General features: G+C 40.8%; 1 protein-coding gene across 2 annotated transcripts; it reads left to right on the top strand.

Moving 5' to 3' along the window:
- The first annotated feature begins 3,176 nt into the window (after positions 1-3,176).
- On the top strand, positions 3,177-23,520 carry LY96 (lymphocyte antigen 96). 2 transcript variants are annotated; one of them, XM_084618315.1, is made up of 5 exons: positions 3,177-3,327; positions 4,995-5,081; positions 7,041-7,169; positions 8,823-8,875; positions 23,374-23,520. In XM_084618315.1, exons 1-5 carry the CDS (start codon positions 3,219-3,221, stop codon positions 23,410-23,412), a joined length of 417 nt encoding a protein of 138 aa, XP_084474441.1. In that variant the 5' UTR covers positions 3,177-3,218; the 3' UTR covers positions 23,413-23,520. The 2 variants fall into 2 exon arrangements, with proteins under 2 accessions (XP_084474441.1, XP_084474440.1); XM_084618314.1 differs by lacking the exon at positions 23,374-23,520 and adding an exon at positions 11,726-12,193.
- Positions 23,521-24,156: the final 636 nt, after the last annotated feature.

Below are 24,156 nucleotides of genomic sequence, written 5' to 3'. Positions count from 1 at the left end.
AAACCTCCATTCCTGGTTGAAGGTTGCTTGCTGTCTAGACACTCAAGTATAATTTTCGAAAATAAATATATGGTGGATATGGATTACACGGGATGCATACATATCACAATATATAATTATATGATAGCTAAAATATGTACATGTACTTTGTAATATAGATATTAGTTAAGAAAACTACAGAAATTCAGAAATCAAGAAATAGTTCCATCCTATTGTATTGTTTAAAAATCCTCTAAAGGAAAACAAACTTGAAAGCCATGTGTACAAACTTAATTTCAGTCTTGAACAGGGGTGTGCGCAGGAATAAAAATTTGATGGGTTTTGGAGGGGCATGTTCTGTGCTCCTGCTGCGGCACCGGGACCAGAGGATCTGTCAGCTCCCCCTGGGGCCAGAGAAGCTCACTCTCCCCATAGGCCCAGCGGAGCAAGCTCTCCCCGCAGTGGCCCTGGAGCTGGAGGAGTTCTGTGCCCACACCGATTATTGAGGGAGCTCATGTTCCTGCTTACCACTCCCCCTTGTGCATGCCCCTGATCTTAAACATCATCAATCCAGAGTAACTCTAGTGATCTTCATATAGTTTTGAAAATATTTTAGAGCAAGCTGTTGTTTCTTACTTGAAATTTGTAATCTCCTTTAGAAATTCATGTACTTCACTAACAAACAATTAGTTGGTAGTATCTCGTATTTTTATTGAAGTCCCCATTGTTCCTACCAAGTGTTCCAGGCATCTAATGGATTCTATCACTCTCTTACCACTTTGGGGTCACCATGAAAGTTGTTTTCCAACATCCTTGGATTCCACGTATTATGCCTTGTGAAACAACCTCTGAAATTCAAGCCTTTAATCTCGCTGTGCTTGTTCCCCATATATAAAATGGGTAAAATACGCCTCTACATTACTCATGTGTTGTGAAAGAAATTCATTAATACTTGTGAGGCACTCAGATACTATGGTATGCGGGTCAGATAAAATTACCAAAGTTGCTTTTTTGTATGTAATCTTTTAATTGATTTCTTATGTGCAGAACAACAAAAAATAATTAAATATATGAATTTACACTATAGAAATAACTTTTGCTAAGTGAAAAGTACAATTTATGATCTATGAAGGGCATGCAGAAATATTTAAGAATCACGAAGGTTAATTGTGATGAAATAGTAATATCATTAATACAAGGTTCCAGGTTAAATATATTTGGAAGAAATTTGTACATATAGTTTCAGTCAGACAATAGTTTCCTCTCTTAAAGGTGGTGATAAGCTTTGATACCCATGTAGATAGCTGAGAACTGAATTAGTCTTGATTTTGTTGAGTGAGTGTTGATCCAGTCTAGTTTTCAGAATTGAGGTAATCGGCGAAAGTGAAATATGTTGCATAAAATTTTTGTCTTGTCTTTGTAGATAGAAAGTACAGTTAAGAGAACTATAATACTCAAGGTGCTTGAAAATTTTGGCCTACTGGTTTCAAACTAGTCTTAAATCTGGAATGTAGGCTATGATTTTCTAAATTCTAGCATAAAGTTAGGCTCTTAAATAAGTCACCTGATTTTCCAAAATACTAAGCACACAACAACTTCTGCTGAACTCAATGAGAGCTGTTGGCTGCTCAGACCACTGAAAAATCAAGCCACTTATTTAGGAGCCTAGAATAGATTTAGAAGCCTAAAGTTAGGATTCTATTTTTAAAAATCTTGACCTTAAGCTCTTCACTAAGTCTGGCAGAAATAAAAAGTGCCAAAATTAATGAGATTATAGAAATATTATAGACTTCAGTTTAGCAAATAGTCATTAGAATGCAGTCGGATAAGACAGTTATAAGACAGATCCTCAGATCTCAGAAGCCATCCTTCTTTTGAAGACAATAGACATTGGCCTCACATGACTGAGTTTGCCCCATCCTTGGTGACTTGGGCGTTGTCTGAGTTTATTAACACTCATCTGCATCATATTCCAAATCTCATTGGTAAGCACCAACAGTGTGCTTTATTGAGGAAGACATGAAATAAGGAAAATCTCTGCCCCAAAGAACTTCTAGTATATTGTAAGAGAGAGAAGGCACAACACAGTGAGAAACATAGAAGAGGGAATAATGTAGAGGTGAGGAGTTTTATTTTCATTTATTTTTTAAATGTTGGTTAACTACTTGTGGGCAGTGCATCAGGGGCCCCATGTTTGATGGTCGAGGGGTCTTTCCTATAAAAAAATAGCTAGGTCAGTTTCATGCCTCTTATTGATTATACCATGCATGATGTCCTTCTCCTACTCACTCTAATTCCCAGTTATTCAGTACTTGGGCCTGGTGCTCTTTTACAAAGTGCATTCTTCAGGCAAGAGTACAGGAACAGTAATGATAAATACAAAGAGAGAAATCAAAAGAGAAGGGGGGGGGGAAGGCTAAAGGAATAGCCATGTGTAGAGGACATGCTGCTAAATGATATCAAGTTCATGTGTCTACAGGCTTTGTCTTCACTAAATTTAATTGTGTTAAATTGTGATGAGTTAGCTGACACGGTCATCTTCTGTATCATGTCAGCTAGTCATGGTTAAGCCTTGTCCCAGCTAGGTTTGGCATTGTCATCTAATTAGATTCCTCACAATTTTATTACGAATACTAAGATTTCCTAGTGATGATCAGCTATGTGTGAAATATGTTCTTGGACAATCTTTGGCTAATGTATCTTAATAAGAAAGTGAACTTTTTAAAATCAGTTAAATAAAGATTTTCTAAATTTCTTATGTTACACAGCAAAGCTCTCCTCAGCCATGGTAATTATGCTTTGAGATGCTACTTCTGACAAATCAACTACACTTCCTTTTACGTAATTGTGGTAATCATCTATTTTAGATTTTTTTTTCAACTTCCCTATTTGGTGTAAAATATTTTCTCTTTCATTATTCGTTTGTGGCTTAAAACCAAATTGCTAATACAATCCAAAATGTGATCACCTTGGAAAAATGTAACCGTAGATGCAGAATTTCCCCTTCTTCCCATAACTTTATTATAAAGATAGCTGGCATAAATGCAGTAAAATATCAAGTTAAGTGTACAGAGAATTTGAGGAAATGTAACAAAAAAAACAAAACAAACCCAGTAATCATGTGGCTTGTGATGACTCAGCCTAACTTTGTTCCTCTTTCCTGAAAACAAAGTGTTCAAGTAAAATATTCACCCAGATAGTACCCCCTTTATTTTTGGAAGGCTTGAAGATATGCAAGCATGTTTCAGCTTGTTTTTTTCATTCTGTTTACTTCTCGATTCACTGAATCACAAGGAAAAAAGGTGCTTTGCAGATCCTCAGATGTAGAAATATCATATTCCTTTTGTGGTAAGTAAAGGATTGTTTTATTTTCAGTGGTGTTTGCACAAGAATGGATATCCTCTCAGCAAACACTTGTCTTCCTTTCTCTTGTATTTGCCTCTTTGAGGAGTCCAGAAAGATAAAGAAATGATCCACTAGAGATTTAAGAATAATTTTGCTCTTTTTCGGTAGCTTGCGTGTATATATTTTTCTGGTATTCTGCAATTTCTGTATGATAGTAATTACACTGTGCATCCATAGATATTACCACAGTCCATGTTGGGGAAGGTATGGGGTGGGAGAGAGGTTAGCTTTTCTGATCAGGACAGGCATGTGTGTTGGTGACTTCGGAAAAACTTAAAAGACAAATTTCAATGTGCTTCTCCAATGCTGTGATTAATCAAGTTGAACAAGAAATGCAAGAAATTTACTGTGAGATAGATTTTCATAGAACTTGAAGTTTAGCTGTATGGAAAATAGGAACACTTCATGTGAGTTCCACAGTTTCACCAGTTTCCAGGGCCAATAGGAACAGCTAACAAAGTACAAGTTGAAAAAGAAATTGGGGAGGGAGGGCAGTTTTCCACTTTGCTCTCAATTGTTTCTCCTCTTTTCCCCCTACTCCTTTGCTGTGGTACATAGGCTCTAATTTAGGCCATGATCTGGCACTGAGTCACCCAAAAGGGACCCCACTGATGTCAACAGAACTCTGTGTGGGCAGAGGAGTCTGCCCACATGGTGCTTGGTGCAGGATCAGGGCCTTGGACTGTACATTCTACAGGGCAGGGGTCATGTCTTGTACAGTTCCATACACATCACACGTGCTGTATTATTAGTAAGAATGAGCTGTAACCTAAGACAGAGAGAGAATATTTGCTGTTACAATTGCTTTGCATTTATTTTCTTTTTGTTAAAATGTTAAGAAGTGCCTATGCTTGAGTTTTATGCTCCCTGACAATACAATTTACAATTTCTTAGGAATATCAGCCAGCAGCATAGTACAGTAAGAACAGTTAGCATAGCAACCAGTAAATACCACAGTACATTATATCCCAACCTATTCCATATCCTCAGCATTCCTCAGATACTCCATCAGATTACGTTTTCATCATGTATAAAATAGTACATCATGTCCTGCAAAGACAGTACAAGTAAACTAAACTGACATGATTTCGGTCATTAAAAGAAAAGTATTGAACTGGATTCCCTCTAAAATGTGAAATAATAGGCTTTCCAACACTGAACAGCCAGTGCATTTTGTACTATATCCTGTATTTTACACTGACATCTGCATCTTGTAGAAAGTACAGCAGTGGTCACTCAGAAAACAAACCATGGTACAGAATAATCTACTAAGGTTCTATTACATTGGAAGCCATGCTAGTGACAACCAAGTTCTAAGACAGTTTCACTGACCAGTGTGGATGGGGATATTTTTGTCTGACAATCGTGTTAATAGCCTCCCTTCAGCGATAGTGTGGAAAATGCATGTCTTCAAAACATACATAACTACAACAGCGTGTGTTTGTCACAAATATCCTCAACCCAATTAACCTACGGTTTTTAAAACTTAATTTCAAAAGTGGAATGATGTTATTTCTGCCTCTAAGAAGGCATCTAGAAGGATCATTTACAAACATTTTTTGATGGAGAGTGCTATTCATGCTGACTTTATTACATATTTTTTAATTTAGATTCTGTGGACCATGTTTTCTTCCTTGGTATAGTCCCTTGTTCCTTTAGTGAAGGTCGTTGGAAAATTACTCTTTTATGGATTCCAAGTAAGTCACTTTTTGTTATTTCCATCAAATTTGGGGGATTAAATTCTGTACTTGCACGAGGATAGGTCACTTCTATCTCTAAACCTCTATTCTAAATGAGAAGGATATTTAGGGGAAATTTTTCATGATTGAACATGAAAAGATAAATCATGATGATATACAAAGAACCTGATTTTCTAACACATTTATGTAAAGATGTATGCACTAAAATGTGACTCACTTGTGCATGCAATTACCATCCATCATTTTACACACTAATAAAGTAGTTGTGTGTGCAAATTCAGTTAGACAAACAATTGCCATTTGCTCATGCAGTTACTCAATTTACCATTCATGACTATTGTGCATCAATTAGGCACACAATTGCTCACATACAATTTAGAAAACTGGGCTCAAAGTATATTCATGCATTAAATGCCAAACTCAAATCAGTCTTCATTATGGAGCCTTGACTGGTGCCTCAATAATATGAAAAACATTAAAAATACACAACAAAGTTTGGTCCTTAGAACTTACACTTCATAACTGAATAAGATGGAGTGACTGTTTATAGGGAAAGAAGAGACTTTTGACAGATGCTATATGTGCTAGGAGGAGAGTGGAAGTGCCAGGAGAGTGCCTGTTCCTATGTGTCTGAGATTTTCCTCATTCTATTCAAGACCCTGTCTAAACTAGAAAAATAGATTGCATTTAAAAATGTGTTAGCTAACACATTTTAACTCACAATTTTGAACGCAAGTGTAGATAGGATTTAACACCTTTAAAAATGTGTTCGGACATTGTCGTCTACCCAAGGCCCTTCATGGCATGATTCAGTGTCACCCAGCAGTCCCCTCATAGGGGGTATGTGATCTTGGTGGATCTTTTCAAAGGGAGAGAGACACAGGGCCTGCTACAACCAGTACCATACCTCCTCTGTGTAATGATCACCTCCTGAGTTTCCTCTTTATAGCAGCAGCCACCTTCTTTAGGCAGTTGAGATGCTGAATGTAGCACCTGATTCCTGCAGAAGTACAGATAAGACTGCTGTGTGAAGATAGAGTGCTACTATAGCCGAGGAGAAAAAGGAATTGAAGTCTTCTACCAATTCATTGATCTACCTGATTAAACAGAAGGAGAAGCAACCCAGTGTCCAGATTGTGGGCATCCCAAGAAGAAGGAACAGTTTTATAACTTAATTAAAAGCATTCCCCCACAAAGTAAAATTGCTGATTAATTTTAGTTTACACTCTGACTGAGACAGTATATATATTTATTAATAATTTTCCTGGCTCTGCTATTCCACTTTGTGTCTTTATAAATACCTAAAAAGTAGCACCAGACAGTTGTTCTTTGCTTCCACAGTGCCTTTCATTCAAGTATATAAAATGGAGGTGGGTGAGGGTGATGATATTTAACTTGTGGGGTTGCTGGATTCAATTAATTTATGTTCATACATCACTTTGCTGAATTGGGGGCTACAGTTTTTTATATTTTCAATATAATTAAGCATGCATCTAATTTTAATCACCTGTGTAGTTTGTTAACTTCAGTGGAACAACTTGGGTGCATATGTCTAAACACTGGAGATGGTTGAAAACTTTCCATATTTCTCTTGGATGGAAAATGGCTTTTCAGTTATAACAGTTTTCTTTCAGTGGAAACTCCAATTTTCATGTCATGTTTTTTTTGTCCAAAAACTTTGAAAATTTGCCATTTTAAACCAAATTCCTCCCCCCCCATTTTTTTGGTGTTTCAACAACACCCTCCAAAAAATCTGAATACTTGTTTTTTGTGGGGAGTGAAGAATAATTTCCCAACCAGTAGCCACATACTTAAACACCTTGCTGAGTTGCAGCCTATGTGAGTACTAAATTTAATATTCTAGTCACCATTAGTATGCATGATTCTCACCTCATGTAGGGAGTGAATGTGTTTTGTGGAGATTTAATCAGTTAATGTTTTGCTTATTTTTTATAGGGAGTGATATAATCTTTTTGGAGGGTAGCATGGATTTATGGTATGATGCTGCAAATGTATTTCAAGGGAAAGAAGTTATTTGCCATGGATTTGATGATGACTACTCATTTTGTGGAACTCTGAAGGGAGGTAAGCATAAACTTGGGAGTTCTCCTTTGCCAAACAGGGAACAGAACCCTGCTAGCTACAATCCTGTTTAAACATTGTTGCTGGCAGGTTTGTTAGAAAGCTGTTTAACTGACCAGCACGGACAGGGATATTTCTGTGTCTGTGAATAGCTCTAGATGATGATATAAAACCATGCTAACCACATCCAGTTTTTGCGGGCCCCCTAATTCGGGGGACCTAGAAAAGTAAAGGAGAATTTCTGCGCAGACTACCATGGATAGCACTAGAGACACCACAAATTTGATACCAGCTGGTTGCCTCTAACTGAGCCAGTGCATCTGCTGGGCAGCCAGAAGGGGGCAGCTCAACAGCAGTAAAGGCCGCATGATTCAGTAGCCGAAGCAAGGGACTGAGGGCAACTAGCAAGCGACTAATCCTAGCTATGACACAGACTCTTTTTGGCATTGTTCAAGTCACGCAGGCCAAAGCTTTCAAACTTGAGCACCTAAATTTAGGCAACTAAATCCAGAGGGACTAAGAGTCTGTGGCTCTTTCTGATGTCAGTGATGTCATATATACACACACACACACGCACCCCTAAATCGTTATTCAGAGGTGCTGAGCAAATATATATACACACACCAAGGTTAAAACTTTTGGCTTTAACCTCCCTGGGCTTCAGTTTCTACATCTGTAAAATGGGGATAATATTGTTTACCAGCCTCACAAAGAATAAATTACATTGTTAACATTTTTTAAATGTCAGGCAAGTCTCAAACTTTGCCAGAATGCACCTGCAGACCTTACAGACCCTAGGAACTATAATAGCCCCTAGAACCCCAATTTATTTGGAGAATTGTCCCTTGTAAACTTCTCTAAATATTGGTAGCACTACAAAGACCTCAGCACAAGTAGCAGGGCTCCAAATCTTCTGCACTGGGGTGCTGGGGGGAAGGATGTGACCTAAAGACACCCAGTCACACCACACAAACATACACAATTAAATTTATTATGGTTAGGGTAGTACTAACAATATGCTAGGAACTAGCCAAACATATAACGTGAGTCATGATGCAGTCTCAGACTCAAAGAACTCAAAATACAAGAGTACAAGCAATGAAGGATGAGGGATAAATCATGCAATCAACATTTGCCTTTAAAAAAAAAAGAATATCTGCTACTCCCAACCAATCCTCAACCTAACTATTATTTCAGGCTAATCCTTTGAAGGCATCATGATAGGAGTAGGTTTGGAGGAGGTGAGGGTGGTGGCCTTATGGTTTAATTCAGTTTACCAAGAGGGAGATGTGACAGAATGTGCAAAGATGGTTGTGGGAGAGGCAGATAAATGTGTTAAAGGCGGCATCATTGGCAGAGCAAAGGGAGCTGGGGATGAAGGTGTCAGAGACAAGTAGATTAGTAGAGGGGCAGACTTATATAGTGTCAGTTACATTCTGAATGTATGCACTAATGATGTCCAGACCACTGACACAAGTCAGACAAATTTCCTAGTTGCATTCTGCACTTTAAGGAAAACCTAAATAGAGTAAGAAATAAGGTCTCTGTCCAACTCCCTCTGAAGTCAATGGAAACTTAACTGGCATGGTTCACTTTATCATTGTTAAGGACCAAGAATAAATAACCACTTCTTTTATAACTGTCCCTATTTTGCAGAGACGGTCAATACGACGTTTGAACTTAGCGGTTTAAAGATGCAATTGCCGAAGGTACTCACTAAAATATATATACACTTTATCTAATATATATGTTAAAGGTTACAAAAATTAGCAAAATAGATTGCTTACATGTATACTTCCCTTGAAAATAGTATTGCACCAAAACTGTACACAACAACTTCCTTACGAAATTTTTGTGTTTTTCTTACCTCAGGAATGACTCTACTTGAGTGGTAGATGAACTCAAGTTGTCCCTCTATATTATAGTTTCCTGAAAACTTTATTTTAAAAAATAAAATTAGCACAGGTGATATAACAAGTCTATTGCAAGCAAACAAACAAATCCTTCTTAACATATTGGAAGGATTATGGATATTGTGTAAATAAGAAAACGAACTGCCACTATAGAACATAAGAATGGCCATACTGGGTCAGACCAAAGGTCCATCTAGCTCAGTATCCTGTCTTCCAACAGTGGCCAATGCCAGGTGCCCCAGAGGGAATGAACAGAACAGGTAATCATCAAGTGATCCTTTCCCTGTCACTCATTCCCAGCTTCTGGCAAACAGAGGCTAGGGGCACCATTCCTGCCCATCCTAGCTAATCCATTGATGGACCTATCCTCCATGAATTTATCTAGTTCTTTTTTGAAAAAGAACTATAGACAAAGGGATTAATGTATGTATCACTCTAATGACCCTATATGTTCCTTATTAACATTTGGTGGTTTACATTAAGTAGGTACCATCCCACCTATTTCCTTGTCTTCCATCTATAACCATCTCATTCCATCTTTCAGGTTCTCTCCTCCCCTCCCTTACTGCCTGCAAAAATAACTTCCTCTTACTTGTTCTCTAGATGGTGTCCTCCTCACTTCATATATTCTCTCTTTTCCTCTTCTCCCTATTTCCAGGTCACGCTTCCATGTCTCTTTTTCTCCTCTTCCCCATTTCCAAGTTCCCCTTTGTCACACAGAGACAGTGCAGAAGTACAGGTGACAATACCGTGACCACCCTACAATAGCTTTGTGATCCCCTTTTTGGTCAGGACCTCCAGTTTGAGAAATACTGGGTCTTAAGGGCTTTACATGTTTACATTTTGCCATTTTAAAATACATATTCATGGTTTGTTACAACATCATAAAATTTAAGATTTAAATACCTGAAACCATGAAATTCAAGATTTTTAAAATGCTGTGACTGTGAAATTTACAAAAATGGATGGTGATTTGGTGGGGCCCTAGTTATTGTGGATCCAGACTTATGTGACTTAGCCAGCATTACACAGAAACTCTGTGGCAGAGGCAGAGAGAAAACCGCGTTCCCCAGTGCAGCACTGAACTGCCTTAACCACAAAACCACATGGAATCATAGAATATCCGGGTTGGAAGGGACCTCAGGAGGTCATCTAGTCCAACCCCCTGCTCAAAGCAGGACCAATCCCCAACTAAATCATCCCAGCCAGGGATTTGTCAAGCCTGACCTTAAAAACCTCAAAGGAAGGAGATTCCACCACCTTCCTAGGTAACGCATTCCAGTGCTTCACCACCCTCCTAGTGAAAAAGTTTTTCCTAATATCCAACCTAAACCTCTCCCACTGCAACTTGAGACCATTGCTCCTTGTTCTGTCATCTGCTACCACTGAGAACAGTCTACATCCATCCTCTTTGCAACCCCCTTTCAGGTAGTTGAAAGCAGCTATCATATCCCCCCTCATTCTTCTCTTCCGCAGACTAAACAATCCCAGTTCCCTCAGCCTCTCCTTATAAATCATGTGTTCCAGTCCCCTAAAGTTTTTTTTTGTTGCCCTCCGCTGGACGCTTTTCAATTTTTTCACATCCTTCTTGTAGTGTGGGGCCCAAAATTGGACACAGTACTCCAGATGAGGCCTCACCAAGTTCGAATAGGGGGGAACAATCACGTCCCTCTATCTGCTGGCAATGCCCCTAATTATACAACCCAAAATGCCATTGGCCTTCTTGGCAACAAGGACACACTGTTGACTCATACCCAGCTTTTCATCCACTGTAACCCCTAGGTCCTGTTTTGCAGAACTGCTGCCTAGCCATTCAGTCCCTAGTCTGTGGTCTGTGGGATTCTTCCCACCTTTTCTCTTCCTACAGTTCCCTTCCTCATTCACACCTTCCAATTTTTGCACTACATAAGGCAGGTATCCTACAGACAATAGTCTCCTTTACTCACAAACCTGCTCCACCATTAGAGCAGGCCCACCAGTGACCACATGAGACCAGGATCCTGTGCAAAAAATATGTGATCATGTAATTAAAGGCTGCATCATAATACATATGCACAAAAAGGTAATTCACCGGTAATCTTAATTCTTCATTTTCCTAACATCTGAGTGCTTGATGTTGCAACCTTAATAAGGTCCTTTTAACACAGTGGCTTTTTAATGTTAATTTCCCAAGTTTTTTAAAAACTTAACTGAAAAAATAGAAATCTCATCGTACTGACACCCACATTAGTCATCAGCAAGGTTGGACCTTTTAGATCCACCACACAGACCTCTGCCACTTGCGCAAATGGAGTAACTGATAGCAGTAGTAGGTTGCCATTCTCTATGTGGACCAACACTAGAACTGATTAGACAGACACTTTGCCAGTGAGTTTCACAGCTTTTTGCTGACAGCAGTGGAGTTTTGAGACTCAAGAACTGGTTTCCATTCCAGGCTCTGGAGGGGAATGTGTTCTGGTGGTCTCATACCTTTCTGTCTCTGTTTTCTCCCAAGCCTGATTCCTTCTGCCATTCTTAACTCCAGCCTATCCTGTGCCAGATCTTTCTCCCCATTCCCTGGGCTCCTCATCCTAGTCTTCTCCCCCCGAGTTTCTGGGCCAAAAAGTGACAACAAGATTGTGTGGTTTTTTTCTTTCTTTGTTTTAGGGAATATATATGATTCTTTTAAGATTATTCTCTGGTCCTTCTGAGAAGAACTTGTTCCTGTGTATGAATGTCACCTTGTTAATGAAATAGGATGGTTAAGGAATTTCAGAATAAGATGATTGCTTCAAATCATCACGGAACACAAGAACTGCTGCTGCAAGGAACTGGAATTTTATCACTGAAATAATAAACAGACTGATTTTGCATGGGTACGAATGCAAAATGCACTTTACTATATGCATAATTATAAGGAAGAAGGATAGACTCATCCATTCATATACTTGCTATAATCAAATGGCCAGCCAATTTGTGCTAAATTTCTTTGTGAAAATTAGGTACAAATGCATACTGTTTAATCTACAGAAATGGTGTCGTAGTTACAACTGTATTTCAATTATACCTCTTGTGTTATGCAGAATGTGTGTATTTCAGATTCTGCTAAACTAAGACAAGACAAGAATGTTTGCCAGAATTTATTTGATATAAAAGAAAACCCTGTGTATTCTCTTGTTCATTCTGTCTGTTTAGCTTCAGTAGCTATTCTATTCTCAGTCATTTATTTGCACCACCACACATAACAGCGAAGTGAAAGGCTTTTTAACATGCCAAGACAGGAGTTCAGGGATCTTTGGTTATCTGGCAGCAGTTGATGGTGTTAATAGCGTTTGAAACAGAGTGGGCACTGGGCAGCAGTGTTCACTGCTTACGCAGCTTGAGTAGAGCTGCCTTAAGGCAAACCAGTGTCCTAGGCACAACCCACTGATGTGGTCCTGGGCCCTGCTTGGGTGGTGGTGGCAGGATTATCCACACAAGCCCTCCCCTGGGATGGCAGGGGGTTTGCTACTGTTCTTCAAGTGGGCAAGCGATGACTTCTTCTTCAACCCACAGCCAATCTCTGGCAGGCCTGGGAGCATGGTGCCCCAGCCTGTTGCTGCTATTCTTTAGGTGGCCAGTGCTTAGCCTCCCTCACCACCTGAGCAGTGGGCCCTCTGTGAAGAGGTACTTTATGTCAGCCCAGCATAGGTCTCCATGTGGTGTCAAGAGCCCTCTGTGGGTTAGTGATGTCAGAGGGAACCAGACCCACAAACAAGGCTCTCTCTTTGGGAAGGGTGGGTGTGGTGACCTTTTCTCACTGGACCATCATTCCTGAAAGTTGGGGGACTTAATGTCAACCTCAGGGACTTTGTTTTGAACCATCCTTTCCTCTAGCCAAAGAGAAGTAGCAGAGGAGACAGCAGTAGCAAGGTGGCCCAGCCGTGGGCTATGCCCTCCCTCTGTCCTGGTCCATCAGGGAAACATGGGAGGAAGCCAGGATTCTCCTCCTCTCCCTTGGTCACCAGAGAAGGAGTAACAATGACAGACCAGGGAGGAGGGAGATCCTGATGTGCAAGAGGAGCAGCCTACTGCATTGATAAGCAGCCCCCTCTTCCCTTGGCCCAGCTGGAGAGCAAAAGCCAGGATTGTAGTGGCAAAGGCTGTCTTCCACACTAGTGAGGGCCCCCACCCAGGAGCTGCTGCAGGAGCAGCAGGGTTTTGGTCCTTCCATGCCCCCAGCTAGGATTTCTTTCCCCATGAGTTGCTGTGAAGTGGCTGTGGTGGTCTGAACTGCCTCCCCACTGGAGATTGTGGTGCCTACTGCTTTGGTCCACCATCCTCAGGATCTTCTACTGTTTGGGGTGGGGCCTTGGTCCAGTCAAGTGTGTTTGGGCAGCAGAGCCTTGCAGTCCCCCTGGTTCTTGTAGGTGTAAGCAGGGTCTGAATGAAGCTCTCCATGGATGAGCTGGGGGAAAAATATTTCAGGACCAGACTATATTTACATGAACACACCTACTCTGCCTAGGTATTCAGCACACAAAGTCTTGTTGCCAAAGTGATCAATTTTGGCTGGTGGGGGGTTACAAATTGCTTTGTATGCAGAGGTAATTAAATGTTTTTATCCTGGATTGTATGAGTAAAGAGCAGCAGAACTGTCCTGAACACACCCAGATTGATGGGAGTAACCCTCAGCTGAACTACACTTGCTAAGCAGTGGGTAGGGATGCCAAATCCCAGTGAGATGGGGGAGAGGGAGGGGGGGATAGGTGCTCCTAGCTGGTGGTGTAGGCTTTGCCTAAGAGTCCTAGATGCCATTAGACTCTCCCCCCTCAATTGTTTAAAGACAGCAGATTAGATTCAATGGGAGAGTCCTTAGTTTTGTCACTAGAGCTGAAATGACTGATAACTAGGTCTAAGTGCTGAGACTCAGAGCTGCTGTGGGGCCGTGTTTCAGTGAAAGAGACTGCCCACCCTTCACTAGCAGTGAGGTTCCATGGTAACTGGTGAAATCACTGAGAGCTGGGTTAAGTGATGGGACATGGCAAAGGTTGCAGTAGAGAGGCGGGTGATTGCACAGAAAGTGACAGCACAGCGGCCAATGGCAGCGGAGTGAAGGATGGCACAGCAGTGGTAGCAGGCAGCGATGCAGAGTGAACAGCAGTGGTGGATTAGCCACTAGGCCAATGGGGCCCGAGGCTAGGGGCCTGGCCAATTGGAGGGCCCCCGGAAAAATGTGCACCCCTGCACCCTGACCCGCTCCGCCCAGTGCTCCTGCCAGGGAGCTTGCCCTTCTCCATCTGCCTGTCACTCCTGCCAGGAGTGGGATTGGGGCGCAGGGACTTGCCCTGGCCTCCTGTGCCCTGACTCCACTCCCCAGCAGGAGTGCCGGGCAGGAAGAGCAGGTCAGGATGAGGGGGCACACATTTTTCCGGGGGCCCCCAATTGGCCAGGGCCCCTGTTGGCCCAGTGGCTAATCCACCCCTGCATGTACTACTATATCTTTTTATGGTTAAATTCCACAGGTCATCTTGCCTTCTGTATTTTCACAATAAATAGTTTAGGGCTAACTCCTGAAGATTGTAATCAGACAAGATCACTACTGACTTTGATGGGAACTTTGCTGGAATAAGGACTAGAGGATTTTGTCCAAGGTGGACCAAAGAGGATTTCAGTTCACCTTGAAGTTGCTTAATGATTCTACATCACATAGTGATCCTTAAGAAATTAACAGGAACATTGTCTTAAAATACAGTATGATTTGGATGTTTCCTCTCTGCACAGTCCAACACCAGGCTTTTGCTAGGCTAGATTCTCAGTCAGATGTTCCCTAATGAGTTAACTCTGGGGATTTTGTAGCACATATTCTGTGGAACAATAGAAAATTCTGTGTTAAAGCTGTAAGCTGATTAATAGCCACTAGGCTGTGCTGTATCTCACAGATTACTTTTAACTCCTTCCAGAGTAGCAGCTGTGTTTGTCTGTATCCGGAAAAAGAACAGGAGTACTTGTGGCACCTACCGGTTTTTCAGTGTTATGATTCCTGGACACAAATCTGACATCAGGAATCATAATGTTCAAAAACCGGTAGGAGAACACTTCAACCTCTCTGGCCACTCAGTAAAAGACTTAAGGGTGGCAATTTTGAAACAGAAAAGCTTCAAAAACAGACTCCAATGAGAAACTGCTGAGCTTGAATTAATATGCAATACCATTAACTTGGGTTTGAATAGAGACTGGGAGTGGCTGGGTCATTACACATATTGAATTTATTTCCCCATGTTAAGTATCCTCACACCTTCTTGTCAACTGTCTCAATGGGCCATCTTGATTATCACTACAAAAGTGTTTTTCTCCTGCTGATAATAGCTCATCTTAATTAATTAGCCTCTTACAGTTTGTATGGCAACTTCCAACTTCTCTGTGTGTGTGTATATATATATCTTCTTACTATATGTTCCATTCTATGCATCCAATGAAGTGGGCTGTAGCCCACAAAAGCTTATGCTCTAATAAATTTGTTAGTCTCTAAGGTGCCACAAGTACTCCTGTTCTTTTTTCAACCTCTTGCCAACTACTACATAAACTATCAGCAGATATAGACGAGCAGAATTAAAGTTTTTACTTCTAGCTTACAGCAGGCGGTCAGCTTTTTCAAACTGGGTGCCAAAAAAAGCATTTTTGCACAGTTGTATCCACTCCATTTAGATATTGGGCCCCAGCAAATTTTAGTTGGAAAATCTGAAACAAAAGTCACAAAGAATTGTTAGACAGTGTAACAAACAGAGGTGAGGGACTAATGGAGGCAAGACATCATAATTACTTCAGAGCTGTAATGATGAAGAATTTATGCTTTCATTAAATTCTGCAGACACTAACAGAGTGTACAAACAGTTCTTATCTTATGTCTGAATAGAGCTATTGGAAATTAAAGTTGGTTTCCTTTGAATTTATTCTATAAACAAACAAACAAAAAAAGGAGTCAGAAAATTTGGTAATTGATGTCTGCTTTACTATATATGTTTATCTTCATTTTGAACTTTATAATTTGCCCCATGAACGTTTCTAGTGATTATCTGAAATCTAATACTAAAGTCACAGAAGTGTTCAGGGACCATTGTCATTATTATTTATTATTATTTATTTTATCTCAAGGCAGTTAAGCTTATTCTTGGAATGTTTTCAGATACTAAAAAAAAAAAATTTAGAATGAATATGTTCTGATCATTAATGTAGTACATATCCAACAAATGACAGAAGCTAATAAGTGATGGGAAATAAATAAAGATCTTTACACATCAGATTTTTGTTAGCTTATGTGGTAAAGACCTTGTAGATGTTGGAGCTTTGTAGTACAGATATGTGGAAATAGGAAGTCTGTAGCTGAATGCTTATGATTATCTATGCTAACAGACAGAATCCTCAATATATGCAGAATACTTGAGCCCCCAACTGGTAAATAAGACACATTGGAGACCTTTCTAAGAAATTTTCAAGATATCTTAAGTATATGATCTAAGGTTGCCAGCTATTGTATCACTGATGTCCATGTCCTTATTTCTGTTTTTTATTGTTACACTATGGGCCAAATCCTGTCTTCAGTTGCACCTGGGTTACCCTGAAGTCATAACTGACGTCCATATAGAGTTCATGGCATAACTGAGGACAGAATTTGGTCCCGCATATCTTAGTGTACGTCTACATTACAGCTGCTACAGTGGCACAGCTACGGCGTCGCAGCTGTCGGCACCATACTGCTGATGTTTCCTATATCGACATAAAGAGTTTTTCCATTGTTGTAGTTAATCCACCTCTTCCATCGACCTAGCTGTGTCTATACCAGGGGTTAGGTCAACCTAATTACAGCACTCAGGGCGCAACATTTTTAACAGTCCTGAACGACATAGCTAGGTTGGTCTAATTTTTAAGTGTAGACCAGGCCTTCTACTATTTTGATACACTCTGTGGTCCAAATCATGCCCTTGCTCCTCTCTAGAGTGGTAGGATGCAGAGCTCATAGACTTGAAGGCCACAAGGGGTCATCGTGATCATCTAGTCTGATGTTCTGTACATCGCAGGTCATAGAACCTTACCCCCACACTCTTGTAATAGGCCCATAACCTCTAACTGAGTTACTGAAGTCCTCAAACCTTGATTTAAAGACTTCAAGTTACAGAGACTCCAGCATTTACTGTAGATCAAAAGAGCCAGTGACCCGTGCCCCATGCTACAGAGAAAGGCAAAACCCATTCAGGGTTTCTGCCAGTCTGACATGGGGGAAAATTCTTTCCTACCCCCAGATATGGAGGAAGACCCACCAGCCACACCTGGGAAAGAATTCTCTATAGTAACTCAGAGTCCTCCCACTCTAGTGTCCCATCTCCAGCCATTGAATATATTTACTAATCGCAGTCGCAGATGGGCCATATGCCATTGAGGGCAATCTCAACGCAATTTAACTTATCAACTTAGTTTTTTTACCCCCACTACTACCCTTGGAAAGCTGTTCCAGAACTTCTCTCCTCTGATGGTTAGAAACCTTGGTCTAACTTCAAGCCTAAACTTACTGATGGCCAGTTTATATCCATTTGTTCTTGTGCCAACATTAGCTCTTAACTTAAACAGCTCCTCTCCCTTCCTGGTGTTTATCCTGCTAATGTATTTATAGAGAGTAATCATATCTCCCTTCATCCTTCGTTTTGTTAGGATAAACAAGCCAAGTTCCTTAAATCTCCTTTTGTAAGGCAGGTTCTCAATTCCTCTGATCATCCAAATTAGCCCTTCTTTGCACCTGTTCTAGTTTGAATTAATCTTTCTTAAACATGGGAGTCCAGAATTGCACACAGGATTCCAGATGAGGTCTCACCAGTGCCTTGAACAATAGTAATAACACCTCCCTACCTTTACTGGCAATAGCTTGCCTGATGCATTTTAGGATTACATTAGGTTTTTTCATGGCCATATCATATTGACAGCTCAGATAAGCCCTTAGCAGCAACGTTCTGCCCAGCCTCTGCATGGGTGACAAGAAGTGACCTGCCCCTAACCTGCATGCACAGGACTAGACAGAATTTAGCTTGTATGTTTATCTATATAAAAACTTAAAAATATAAGGTAAAATTTGTATAAATTTGTAAAATTTGGATAAAAAGGGCTCTGTATTGTAAAAAACAGACACAGACTTGTATATTAATGTAATTCATTTTAAAAAGTAGAACACAAGTGCTAAAAGAGACGTATATGTCATATGTAACTTTAACACTAACATTTTTGCTTTCTTGGAGTCAGTTATTTAAATATTTCTCTTTGCTTTGTTTTCTTTTACAAAAAGTAGGGCTGTTGATTAATTGCAGTTAACTCACGCGATTAACTCAAAAAAATTAATTGCGCTTAATCCAACTGTTAAACAATAGAATACAAATTGAAATGTATTAAATATTTTTGATGTTTCTACATTTTCAAATATATCTATTTCAATTACAACACAGAATACAAAGTGTACAGTGCTCACTTTATTTTTTATTACAAATATTTGCACTGTAAAAATGATAAACAAAAGAAATAGTATTTTTCAATTCATCTCATACAAGTACAGTGGTGCAATCTCTTTATTATGAAAGTGCAACTTACAAATGTATTTTTTTTGGTTACATACTGTACTCAAAAACAAAACAATGTAAAACTTTAGAGCCTACAAGTCCACTCAGTCCTACTTCTTGTTCAGCCAATCGCTAAGAGAAAAAGTTTGTTTACATTTTTGGGAAATAATGCTGCCCACTTCTTAATTACTTCACCTGAAAGTGAGAACAGGAGTTCTCATGGCACTGTTGTAGCCGGCAACGCAAGATATTTACATGCCAGATGCGCTAAAGATTCATATGCCTCTTCATACTTGACCATCGTTCCAGAGGACATGCTTCCATGCTGATGATGCTCCTTAAAAAATAATGCGCTAATTAAATTTGTGATTGAGCTCCTTGGGGGAGAATTGTATGTGTCCTGCTCTCTTTTACCTCATTCTGCCATATATTTCATATTATAGCAATCTCGGATGATGACCCAGCACATGTTGTTTGTTTTAAGAACACTTTCACTGCAAATATGACAAAATACAAAGAAGATACCACTGTGAAATTTCTAAAGATAGCTATAGCACTCGACCCAAAGTTTAAGAATCTGAAGTGCCTTCCAAAATCCGAGAGGGATGAGGTGTGGAGCATGCTTTCAGAAGTCTTAAATGAGCAACACTCTGATGCAGAAACCACAGAACCCAAACCACCAAAAAAGAAAATAACCTTCTGCTGGTGATGGCTGACTCAGATGATGAAAATGAACATGCATTGGTCTGCACTCCTTTGGATCATTATTGAGCAGAACCCGTCATCAGCATGGACGCCATGTCCTTTGGAATGGTGGTTGAAGCATCAAGGGACATATGAATCTTTAGCGCATCTGGTATGTAAATATCTTGTGACGCCAGCTACAATGGTGCCATGCAAATGCCTGTTCCCCCTGTCAGGTGACATTGTAAACAAGAAGCAGGCAGTATTATCTTCTGAAAATGTAAACAAACTTGTTTGTCTTAGCGATTGGCTGAACAAGAAGTAGGACTGAGTGGACTTGTAGGCTGTAAAGTTTTAAATTATTTTATTTTTGAATGCAGGTTTTTTGGGTGCATACAAATGTAGAATTAAGTTCAAATGCCATGATAAAGAGACTGCACTATAGTACTTGTATTAGGTGAATTGAAAAATACTATTTCTTTTGTTTTTTACAGTGCAAATATGTGTAATAAAAATAGTGAGCACTGTACACGTTGTATTTTGTGTTGTAATTGAAATCAATATATTTGAAAATGTAGAAAACATCCAAAATATTTAAATAAATGGTGTGCTATTGGTGTTTAATTGCGATTAATATTTTTAATCGTGCGACAGCCCTAACAAAAAGTTTTTCTCTACTAGACAGTGCAGGTCTGGCTTGACATGAACCTTAACAGAAAATACTCTCAGAATCTCATCATTTAACCTCTTCCCCTTTTAAGCTTTCTGGTCTGCAAAGCTCCACATTAGGAACCCATCGAAGTCCATTCCAGTTAGATTTAGGTGAACTTGTTCAGACCAATTACAAACTGATCTGAAGTCTTTCCTGTCCTTCAGCTTAGAGGTTTTGAAAACTTTGGTCAAGTTTTTTTTTCTTGTCCCTCTTCATGTCCTGGCTCTTTTTTGGACCAGAAATTGAATTGTGCAAATTCTATGAAAAAAAGCTAAGGCAGGTGAGATGATATCTTTTATTGGTCCAACTTCTGTTGGAGAAAGGTACAAGCTTTTGAGCTACCCAGAGTTCTTCTTCAGGTTTGGGGAAGGAAATCAGAGTGTCTGAGCTAAATACAAGTTGGGACAGATTAAGTATAAAGGGTAAGGCATGTTGTAGGAAGCCTCTTGAAATAAACTGGGCAACTGAGGGTTGGATTTTATGCAAAAGGGGTTTGAAGTGGGCAATTAAGGGTTAGCAGATTGTGAGGTGTTTTACAAGTTGTTGTTATGAGACATAAAACCAGTGTCCCTACTGAGTCCATGTTTTTTAGCATTTAATAGAGTTATGAATTTAAGTTCCCAGGCTCGTCTTTTGAAGGTGTTGTGCAGGTTGTATTTCAGGACAAGTACTGAGAGATTACATATAGAGTGACTGTTTGTTTGTGAAAAGTGTTTGCCACTGGGTGATATGGTGCTTTAGTTTTCTATCACTTCTATGTGCAAGTTCATTCGAGAGCATAGTGATTGTCTCATTTCACCCACTAGTACTAGTCATTGGGGTATTTGATGCATTGAATGAGGTATACTATATGTTGTGATAAGCATGTGTAGGACTCGGGAATGTTGAAAGGTGACTTGTGTAGGACTCATGAGTGTTGAAAGGTGAGAGTGCTAAGTTCCCTCTGAGCTGCGCTGCTGTGCGGCAGGCTATCAAGGGCCGCACAGGTGGGGAGATGCTCTCCTCCCCTGGCTCAGCCCAGCCCAACCCCACTGGAGCTGCCACGGCCGGGGAGAGGCACAGGTGTTCCTTCCCCAGTTTAGCCCAGCCCTGCCAGAGTTGCTGCGGCTGGGAAAGGTGCCTCTCCCCCAGCCCAGGCCCACTCTGCTGGAGCTGCTGCAGCTGGGGAGAGGTGCCTGTCCCTCGGCCTAGCCCAGCCAGAGCTGCTGTGGCTGGGGCGAGGTGCCTCTCACCAGGCCCAGAGCTGCTGTGGTGAGAGAAGGCTGAGGGGAGTCCTCTCTCCTCACCACAGCCCCGAGGCAGCCAGTACCCCAAACCCCTCATCCCCAGCCCCACCCCAGAGCCCTCACCCCTCACCACACCCCAGCCCTGAGCCCCCTCTCACACCCCTCATCCCTGGCCCCATCCCAGAGCCTTCACGCCCAGCCAGAACCCTCACACCCCTACACCCCAAGCCTCTGCCCCAGCCCTGAGCCCCCTCCCACACCCTGATCCCTTCATCCCTAGTCCCACCCCAGAGCCCGCAACCCCAACCAGAGCCCACACCCCAACCCTCTGCCCTAGTTCTGAGCCCAATCCCCTCTTCCCCAGCCCTAACCCTCCGCAAATCCCAACTCTCTGCCCCAGTCCTGAGTCCCCTCACACACTCCAAACCACTCAGCTCCACCCCGGCCACACATCACCTCCATATTGGTGCCCATAACAAAATTCATTTTGCACATGGATGTGAAAAATTAGAGGGAACATTGGTGCGGGGTAGTTTTGCATCTGTTTTTCTGGTAGGGTCTGGTGCCACTTTGAGTAGGTCTGTCCAGGTCTGTGCGGAATTTGCTTCTGATTCGGGGATTGTTTGAAGCCCAGAAAGGGGGCTCAGGAAAGATTTCTTTCGGGATGTGGTCCCCATCAAATGTGGGTTGAAATCGTTTGATGATACTCTATATGGGCTCTAGTGTAAAAAAAAAAAACTGTATGGAGTATATTTCTGGTACGAATGTAAACATTAGGAGCCCTACATCCCATGAGATACCCTTTATTGCCAAGGTTTCTAGCATAGTTTTGCAGATTCCAAAGATTTGGTATAGAGCAGGTAAGTATAAGATTTTTGGATGTTTATCTGAACAGAACCTCTAAACCCATCACAGATCTTTCTCTCTCATTACTATTGCTTTTTAAGCAGCTGTCAGGATTTACTGCAGATGGAAAAATAGCTTTCCTTCACCCCCTCACCCTCTGTTGCCAAATATGTAATTAGCTAAAGAAGTTCCTGTAAAATTGTTTTTCATTAAGCACATACACGCTTTGAAATGTGCATTAACGTTCCGTTCCAATCCAGCAAAACACTTAAGCACATCAGTAACTTTAAACCTGTGTGTAGTCCTGTAGGCCACATTGGTGTACGTGTGTGCTTAAGTGCTGGATCAGGGCCTAACATACTTTGTGATACACAAACAAACAAAAGCCTGGCAATCATGACTGTCTTGATACAACACCATGTTTCCAGGTTGGACTGGAAGGTACAAGCATCCTACATAATCCAGTCATACTGCCCATTCAATTTATCAGGTCTCTCTCTCTCTCTCTCTCTCTCTCTCTAAGTGGTTCAATCCTCCTCTTTCAATGAGAATTACTTGTAATGTATACAGGTAACTGCAGGAGACTAATACTTAATTTCAGGAATGATATTAGAGGTACTGTCCTAGGCTTTGTCTACACTATAAAGGGTTTGCCAGTATAACTATACTGGTATAGCGCTAGTAGCAAACTCTCCCAGTGGAGACAGTTTATATTGGCAAAAGTGTTAATTTTCCAGTATAGTTTATACCAGTTCCCTGAATTAAATACACTGTTGTAATGATCTAAACCCCCGTGTTCATCCTTTTTACAGGATTATGATAAATTTTGTACAAAGTATGCCTTGTGAGGTATCATTTGAAAACACACATTTTGCTGATCATTATTGTCTTGGTAAAATATATGTGGCAACGTTGTATGTAAGGTTATAAGATTCCTCTGTATGGTATTGCTCAGACATGTTCCAAGTCTGGGGAGCAGCCACAAACCAATTCCCCAGAGACAAAAGGCATGCTGACACCTCAGCCTGGTGTCAATGAAATCAAATGGACCACCACCTGGTTAAGTGGCCACTCTTTGGCAGAAAAGAGGGTGTGGGTTAAAAATCTACATCTTGACAAAGAAACAGCTTGGGGTTCCTGTCCTGTTTCTGCCTCTTGAACCCCATCTGGGGATGCTTCTTGAAGAAGGGAAAACTATCAGAAGAAAGAGCAAATGCCCCAAAGGATTTCTCTCTTTCTTTCTACCCATGGCATCCACTATACCTGAAGAACAAAAGAAGCAGCATTGGACTGGGGGAAGAATCCTGACTGAAAGAAGTTCAGCCAGTAAGACTGCTGAAGCATTTGATGCAAGACCTCTGCTTCAAATTCACTCTATGTTGTTAAGTTAGGTATTTGTTGCATTTTACTTTTATTTGTCTTTTAACCACTTCTGACTTTTATGTCTTATTACTTATACTCACTTAAAATCTACTTTTTATAGTTAATAAACTTGTTTTATTGTTTTATCTAAAGTAGTGTGTTTAAATTGAAGTGTTTGGGAAACTATTTGAAATAACAGGATTTGTGCATATCATTTTTTATCCATATAATGGTGGATTTTTTATGAACTTATATTGTCCAGGAGGGTGGTGGGCAGCACAAGACATACATTTCTGGGGAAAGTCTGGGACTGGGAGTTTGCTGGTGTTACCCTGCAGTGTAATGCAAGAGTGGCTGACAGCAGAAATCATACAATTATAACTGGGAGTAACTTACATGCTGGAGGCTGTGTGAGAGCAGACTGGGAGTGGTAAAGCAGTGTAAAGAGCACCCCAGACTGGAGAATTGAGGGGACACAGCTACCCATCAGTCCAGATTGTACCCTGGGCATGACACAGCTATTCTGGCAAAAGGACCTTTTTTCCAGTATACCTGCATCTACACTGGCAAAAAGTGTAGTGTAGCTATCTTTGTTAGAGGTATGCTTTTTTTCATACTCTGAAGTGACATAACTATACTGGCAAAACTTTTAAGTGTAGAGCAGGCCCTAGTCACATTACAGTCCATGGG

The sequence above is a fragment of the Lepidochelys olivacea genome (assembly GCF_965140295.1).
Source record: "Lepidochelys olivacea isolate rLepOli2 genome assembly, chromosome: 2".
In the NCBI taxonomy this organism is placed as follows: domain Eukaryota; kingdom Metazoa; phylum Chordata; order Testudines; family Cheloniidae; genus Lepidochelys; species Lepidochelys olivacea.
This window is presented reverse-complemented; position numbering and strand designations above follow the sequence as displayed.

Bases quoted from the DNA above. Each gene is read 5' to 3' on its own strand.
- LY96 (XM_084618314.1), top strand. From the start codon at position 3,219: ATGTTTCAGCTTGTTTTTTTCATTCTGTTTACTTCTCGATTCACTGAA. The intron at 5,082-7,040 runs GTAAGTCACTTT...TATTTTTTATAG, and splicing joins TACTCTTTTATGGATTCCAA to GGAGTGATATAATCTTTTTG. The intron at 7,170-8,822 runs GTAAGCATAAAC...CCTATTTTGCAG, and splicing joins TTGTGGAACTCTGAAGGGAG to AGACGGTCAATACGACGTTT.